This window comes from Eimeria acervulina, genomic scaffold (assembly GCF_000499425.1).
Source record: "Eimeria acervulina Houghton genomic scaffold, Eah_scaff8, whole genome shotgun sequence".
Classification (NCBI taxonomy): Eukaryota; Apicomplexa; class Conoidasida; order Eucoccidiorida; family Eimeriidae; genus Eimeria; species Eimeria acervulina.
Genome location: NW_013549594.1, coordinates 100457 through 108078, shown reverse-complemented (window position 1 = coordinate 108078; position 7622 = coordinate 100457). Strand labels below are relative to the sequence as shown.

The window sequence follows — 7622 nt, the reverse complement described above, 5'->3', positions numbered from 1 at the left end:
GATGATGATGATGCTGCAATCATCATCTGCCTGCAGTGAGTATTGTGCGCAGTCCTATTTGCATGCAGTGTGGCTTCTGAGGTGCTACTACAAAAATGTTCTAAACAAGCGCCTACGGTGCTAGCTCATGCATCAAACAGGGGCTTGTATACGCCTGTGCATAGCACTCCATGTGCATGCTAGCCTTGCATCACGAGTTGCAGCAAGGAGTGCTGCAGCTTACGACAGGTGGTCTCCTCTGCAGGGAAACCCTTGACCCTTGTTGCGCTGTTGCCCACGACGCCTGGAGACTGTAGAGGAGGTCAGTTGCCCTCGAGCAACTCTCTCTATGTACTCTGACTCTATTGCAGCGCACGACGTCCCTCCGCTATGGTCGAAGACTTTCGCTGGCTGCTATGGGGCTGTACACCACATGAAGACACAAAGCGATTGCTCTAGAGGTACAGCTTAGGGAGCACTTGGTGAAGCGGCGAGGAGGAGCTGCCGCTACCTACAATGAGGCTGCTGAAAAATAGAAATGGCCACCATTCGCTGGCTTTTCCTGTCCACCCCTGAGCCACCGACAGGTTCAACGTACACCAGCCTGACGCGTATTCATAGAGATGAACAGTCGAAATGCGCCTTCATTCCTGCAATAACTCAAGGACCTTTGCCATCAAACAACCTGTGAAATGCTCACAGGTTTTATGAATTCTTATATATATTCATAAAATTAACGTGTTCTCAAGTTTCATGAAATACGTAGTGCTAAATGTCGAGTTGTTGTGGGCGACCCCCAAAAAGGAGAGGTCCTCAGTACTTCCCCATCTTGACGCTGGCAGCCTACTGGCAAAATTCCCTTTATTGGGACCCTATGTATTGAACATCTCTAACTCCGCACAGGAGGGCGCGCACAACACAGACTGCTGGGCTAGCTCAGCACATCGCGTGCTTTTCAGGTCTCTGCGATTAACTCCTGGTACTGCCTTTGGTACTCATACAATGGTAAGGCCTTATAGCTTATTATATTAAAAGAAACAAGGAATACAGAGCAGAGTGCCTTGAAAGTGACATAGCTTATTTCATAATCGGCGGTGTGTTGCGAGGGGCCCCACCCCACTGTTTGGGTCCACGCTAACTGAATGAGTACCCTGCTACGTCTTGTTGCATGCTTGATATCCTTCATCTTAATCGTTGCCAATAGAAATAAGAGGGGAAAGCCGGAGCTCCTCAGAGGCCTTTAGAAGGGTTCAGGGGCCACTGTGTTGTGCTGAGGTTATTCTGCTCCAGAAGGACGTACAGCGTTTCAGCGGTATTTCCCCCGATTGTCTGCTTCTGCGTTTCTCACTGAAAAGTTTAAAAGTGTACATTCCATTTTGAAGATAATCCGAAAACAGGCCTTATCTCACCTAGGGGCCGCGCTGGTTGCCGTCGGCTGCTTCTCTCCACCATCTGTCGAGAACTAATCAGCACGATGCCGCAAATGTCTTTTCCTGCCAGTCAGAACAACACCGCCATGAAGGAGGCAAGCCATTGTTTTCCTCTCTCGCAGGCATCGGCGGCATTTACTCCTTCACACGTGTTGTTTGGTTATCTTCGTCTATGTGCAAACGCGTGCAGCGCACTTGTCTTAACACCTATCCACGTACCTGATTGTATAGCTGTGGTTACGTCAACGTGCATTTGCCCGAATGTCTTCAACGTGCATTTGCCACTGTACGCTCGCTGACTCGCCCCCATGTATATTTGCGCTGGCTGTACAGCAGAGTGGGACTGTGGCTTTTGTCGCTTGTTGGCTGCACCTGCAGGTCCTGGCCCAACTGCAATCGTCGGACACTGCTGTCCGCCGCGCTGGGGAGGAGTTACTGAACAAATCTCCACTGCAGCAGTTGTTGCCGGCGCTTGCTGCTGCTGCTTCTGCGTCAGAGGAGGAGACGTCGAGCAGACAGCTTGCGGCCGTCTTAGTCCGGCGGTATGCACACAGCAAATTGAAAGACATGAAGGATGATCCGGAGCAGAAACAGAAGCTCATAGAACTTGTCATGCGGGACCTCGTAGCCGCGTTCTCATCGGGGGGTCCCTTCGCCGTGCGGAAAGCAGCAGCTGAGGCAGTCGGAGAGCTGTGGGAGCATTTACCGTCTACAGGTGCTTCTTGCGTGTTATCGTATGTTTACAATTTAAAAAGAGTAAAAGGGTTGTATACCTGCCTGAGGGAGGTCTTAGTCATTTTAGAGCAGAAGTTCGTTGCGTCATCTGCTGCGCAGCAACCATCAGCCAGACAGCCCCTTTTGGGTTCATCGTGAACTGGCTTGACGGCCAGCAGGCACAGGGGCCTTCAGCAGAAGAAGAGTGCCTTTTGTGGCTACTGGTCGACAGACTGTCAGACGTGGCGGAGCCTGAGGTGTATGTGCAGCGCACTCCCCAACTCGTCCAAAAGTTGAACCTCACATTTCAGCAGCTAGATGTGCAGGTGGGTGGGCTCGTTCTCTTTTGAAGGGCATGGCCTTGGCTGACGCACATATGCAGATGCATGCTGACACGCACAGACCTAGCGCTATATGGGACTTTGTTGTTGTCCCAGCAGCTAGTGTTGGGGCCAGCTGTATCCCCTAGCCTGGGTGCGCCTGTTTGTGTGAATTGCAATTCTTTAGAAATCGGCAGCTGCTGAGGAGGCCCTGGAGTCTTTGTTTGTTCGGTAGGTGTTTGCCTTTTGGGTTATCTGTCTGCCAGGCTTCGCATTGTGTGTGTTCTGGGCGTTGTGACTGTAATCCGTCTGTAACATGTAGGACGTCCTGTGCCTGTATATTAACCGAGGCATCCCCATGTCTCAGTATGCTGCTGGAGGCGCATTTCTTTGCAGTACGGCCCGCTGGAAGGCGGAAGGGGCAGAAGCTGAGGAGGCAAAGAAGATGGCGACAGCGGCCTACTGTTCGTTGTGCCCAGTAGTCCTGCAGATGATCGCCCGACAGCCCTGTCCGGAGCTGCTGGCTCCGCTCGTCTCTCTAGCCGAGAGAGGTCCGCAGTTCTTCCGCAACCAGCACGGAGCGCTCTTAGGCGCCATTAGGACTATTCTTGCCAACTCTTCCAGTGTACAGACAGAGGAAACGCGCCGGATGGCTCTGCAGTTAGCCGCCGCTGCCTTCCTTGGAGCACCGAAGTTCTCAAAAAAGGTCCGTGCTTCTTCCTGGACCGTGCATATTCATGCGCGAGAGACAATATGGTTCAATAGGATTTCGTTGGCTTGCGTGTTTGTTGCAAAGGAGCTTTTGTTGGGTGCCGTTTTCTTGCCTCTCACAGGAGCGTGTCTTGGTGTGAAGAAGAGTTTGGGGATCAGGGCCATATGACCACATGAGGCGTTGGGACTGAGCGTTTCTCGAATTTGTTGTGTATTGCTGCAGCACATGCCGCTCGTAGACGACCTGTTGATGCTGTTAGCAGACGCAGCTGCAGCCTCCCCCAGTGACTGGGAGGACTTGACCACCTGGGAAGCGCAGGCGCGAGAGGAGGAGACAGGGGAAGACACGCTGCACAGTGTGGCGCTGCAGCTGATGGCAGACATCGCTTCCATGGTTTGTAGCAGTTGCTCGTTGCAGGATCCAGGCGCCGAAGGGGGCTCTGCGGAAGCGGGAGCTTCTTCGACAGGTGGGCACTGCTGTCCTTTTGCTTTCGCCGCTGGCGCCAGAGTGCGTATCGCTTCAGCCGTCTCCATTATGATGTACAGTCGTCACCTTGCGTAAACCTGCAAACGTATTATGTGCTTTGTGCCACTCGTCCTATCGTGGATGACTGAGTCGCAGGCCTGCACGTCCTGGGGAAACTCATGAACATTTTTTCGCTGTTAGTTGAACAAGAGGATCCCCGCTACTCCTACACCGCTCTCGAGTTGCTTGCCCTTTTGCTGGACGATGGAACCTGCAGACCTCTCTTAGGACCCTACGTAGAAAAAGTATGCACATGCACGTACAGGAGCTGGATAGCACATGCCTCATCGCTGGCAGCTGCTGCGACGTCTGCCGTTGCTGCTTCCAGTGTTGCTGCCGCGCCTTCTGCTCTCTTGGTGGAGACGGAGTGGACGGCTCCTTTTGCGTGTAGGCTTCTTTGCAAATGTAAGGATTGTATCTGCACATTATTTTTTTAACTGGTATGTTTGTCTTTAGCTGACTATGACCTGCATAGCGGCAGTGAAAGCCGCAGACGCCCGTTTGCGTTGGCAAGGCTTACGGTGCTTGGGTTCGATGGTGGGGAACGAAGAAAAGTGGACTCGGCAGGTGCAGCAGCAGCACGGCGACCAGCTGCTGTCCCTTCTCTCTGAAAAGAGCGCAGAGGATCCTGCTGTACGCTGCCGGAGACAGGCGCTTTTGGCTCTCGCCTCCTTCTTATCGGGGCTAGCACCCGAAGATGGGGAGGAGCCTTCTCCAGAGACCCTCGCTTTCGTACGTCAGCACAGGCTGTGCTGTGTGCTTCGTGCCTGGCTGCTGCAGCTATGCTGGCATCGGCTGCTGTTTTTCCCCAGCGTAGATAGGGACGATGTGGAAGGGACTGGACCTGTTCTGTTGCCTGTACAACTCCCTCTATGGAATTAAGTTAGGTTGCACCTAATTTTAGGTGCCTGTTAAAGCTCTAGAACCAGTCCTTGCGGGCTGACTGAAACTGTGGGGTTTCTGCAGGTCGTCCCTCACTTGAACGGGGTCTTGTCCCAGGGTGCGCCGTCTCCGTTGCATGCACATTGTGCAGGTAGAGGGTTACAGACTGCAGGCCATGGCAGTCTGTATATTTCAGGGGCAAGAAGTAATGCATCGATTGTGTGGTTGTGCTGCTGCTGTTGTGGCTTTATGGTATGCTGCTCCCGCTGCTGCTGTTTCGCATTGCCGCGTCTCGCGGGCTGCAGCCGTCATCTCCGGCTGTTCCAGCAATGACATGCAGACTCAAGAATTCGCACTCGCTCTCGCTTCTGCATTGGCAAAGGTGCTATTCTTTCTCAGTCCTTAGCCAACGAGGACAGTAACCATCCGTATTGAGACCACTTCTCAGGGTTGAGGATGAGCGTCCCAGTTGACATTCTGTGGGATTGGGCTATAGAGAGTTTGGAGATATGACATTAAGCTTGCTTTTGTATTCAATATGTTGGGGCCTGAAGGTTGCAAGATACAAAGGCACCTGCATGTTATATGCGTTGTCATAGGCCTGCGGCTCTGCTTTCATCCCGCACTATGCGCCGTTCGTCGTGGCGCTGCGGAACCTTCTGGGAGGAGATGATCCTGCAGGGAAGCAAAAGGTGCAGCAGCTGCTGGAAGATCATTCCGGGCGATGTCTGCTGCAGGCGGCAGTCGAGTTTGCTGCTGACCTTGGAACAGCGGTGGGCAAGGATGTCTTAAAGCCGGTACGTCTGTGTATGGGTCCAGAATGGAGACATCCAACTTGCTCATCATTCCCTGCTGGATTGTTGCGCTTTCTGCCGCATGCATGGTTTTTTGTGGCAGACCGTACGTGGAAAAGGTGAACCTGTGTTTAGGGACCGAGGTCTGCTGGCTGTTGCAGGATGCCCCGTGGCTAGTGGACCGCCTCCACAGCCTCCTCCTGGCCTGCGAATCCGTCCCCGCTGCCTCAGCAGTCTTCAGCTCTATTATGATATGCCTAGCTGTGGCTGCACCGGCATGCGGCCCAGAGCTGCTGCAGCAGATGCAGCCTGTGATGGATATTGTCCTCCGGAAGGCTCAATTGGGCATCCAGGTGCGGCCAAGGGAAACTATGCCTTCAACACTGCGGTATTCCTCATTAGACAGTTTCAGCAGACGGATAACATTTTTCGGGCTTCGTGCGGGAAAAGCGTTGGGCAGTTCTTAACTGCATCTTCCTGCTTTCGCTCATCTCCCACGGGTGCGCTCCGGATGCTCCTCCGGGGCGGGGAGCTGGTGGGACTGGTATGGCAAGGAGAGGACAATGATACTTCGTGGAGTCAGTAGGACTGATCATCTCCAGAGCGTGTTCCTTGCATGCAGATGGGAGTTGCCCATGAAGTTACGGCGGCTGCAGGGTCGTTGAATGCGGGCGCGGAGCTGTCCCAGGAGGGAGGTGTGTCGCAGTTCCGCGTTCAAGACAAATCAGGAAAACAGACCATCATCTCAATCAATACAGTAAGACCCGGCCGTTCCTACACTGAGCATTTGCCTCATGCCTTCTTTAACGAGGGGCTTTTGGCATCCCATCACTGGCTTGTTTGCTTGTAGGGAAGACTGGAGGTAATAGGCGCCATTGGGCCTCTGTGCCTTTTGCCCTCAGCTGCAGCCCTCCTTGTTTTAGCAGGCTTGCTGAATCCTAGGGATATCAGAAGGTGCTGTCTTCTCCAATGTTAACGAGATATGTTCTGGCTCATGCTGCGCGTAGGCCGCCGTGGAAGAACGGCTAGCTGCGCTGAACTTGCTTGGGGCACTTGCATCAGCTGTAGGGCCGGCGGCGCCGATTGCATGGGGGAAAGAATGGACTTCTGCTGCGCTTGAAAGTTGCTCCTCTGAGTTTTCGATCGTCCGCACTGCAGCATATGAGGTGAGGGTGCCCCTGGTTTGGGTGCCTAAACCCAGACCTTCCTGTCTGGGTCAGCGAAGTCGACTGTGCGGCAGCAGGATCATAAGCTTCAGATTTGTGAAGGGGGGCGCTGGCGCAGGCGCTTCCGGGTTGCCTAACGGCTCTTGCGTCCGCTCCAGAGCAGCAAGGGAAAGCGACGACAGCCGCCTTGGAGCTCGTTGCTTCCTTCTTGTCGAGCAGCGAGGGCCAACTTCCTCCTTCGACGGCATCTGCTGCAGCAGAACACATGCTGCCCGCTGTTGCCCAGATCGTAGCCGACCAGGCGAAACGACAAAGGGAAGGTGTGCTTCCAGAGGAATGTAAGGTGCCTTCGGCACAGAGGGCGGCTCTGCTTGAGAAGCTCTTCGTCGGCATGGGGAAGCTCATCCTTCCGTAAGTTCTGCAGCCTGCAGTGCCCTCCTTTGCAAGCAGTGACTGCTGGGGGTTTTCAGATAAGTGCATCCAACTGCTAGTTAGGCTGCTATAGCGCCTTGAGTGGGCTGTCAGGGGGGTAGCATCTAAAGGGATAGACGCGCAAAAGGGCGCGCAGTGGCTGTGGTGATGGCGTTGGGGGTTGCAGGGTGTTGACTCGCGAGTTCGAGCGTCTAGCTACGAAGGAGCAGCAAGACGATGAATGGGAAGTAAGCATTTTGGACTTCTCCACCCATTCAGCATGCAATGATAGCAAACCAAACTCGAAAGACTCCGCTCCATGTAGCACGGACTGTCGCCCTTTTCAGGATCTAAGTGACGATGATCAAGAGGAAGACACCAGCTCCTTCTATGACGCCGTCATGCAATGTTCTGGCAACTTCTTCAAGGTAGTCACATGCAACTCATCCGTTGGGCTTTATCCACTATGATTACACGGGTGCAAATTTAACGCCAGGAGAATGCAGCTGCGAATTAGGGGTCACCTCAGTCGTGCAGACCTGGACAATCACGCTCTGCACATTTACACTGAACCAGCAGCGGGAGTAAAAGCAGTGGGCAGTATTAGCTTGTGCTCGTTTGCTCTCATTCTTACACGGTTGGAAATGGCGCATTGAGAAGGGACTTGAGGGGGGGGGGGGGGGAGTATG

The 7622-nt window shown here is 53.7% G+C and overlaps 1 protein-coding gene across 1 annotated transcript in view; it reads left to right on the top strand.

The window, feature by feature from the left end:
- Window positions 1-981: 981 nt before the first annotated feature.
- The window catches only part of EAH_00002530 (hypothetical protein, conserved), a gene marked incomplete at both ends in the record, with an annotated part of 8145 nt that continues 1504 nt past the window's right edge, over window positions 982-7622 (top strand). The window contains 14 exons of the mRNA XM_013394395.1: window positions 982-984; window positions 1788-2124; window positions 2244-2449; window positions 2631-2674; window positions 2840-3149; window positions 3378-3621; window positions 3777-3925; window positions 4137-4412; window positions 5162-5359; window positions 5518-5709; window positions 5979-6113; window positions 6364-6522; window positions 6641-6933; window positions 7121-7361. Coding sequence (XP_013249849.1) covers window positions 982-984; window positions 1788-2124; window positions 2244-2449; window positions 2631-2674; window positions 2840-3149; window positions 3378-3621; window positions 3777-3925; window positions 4137-4412; window positions 5162-5359; window positions 5518-5709; window positions 5979-6113; window positions 6364-6522; window positions 6641-6933; window positions 7121-7361 — 2787 coding nt within the window. The remainder of the gene's footprint in view (window positions 985-1787; window positions 2125-2243; window positions 2450-2630; window positions 2675-2839; window positions 3150-3377; window positions 3622-3776; window positions 3926-4136; window positions 4413-5161; window positions 5360-5517; window positions 5710-5978; window positions 6114-6363; window positions 6523-6640; window positions 6934-7120; window positions 7362-7622) is intronic.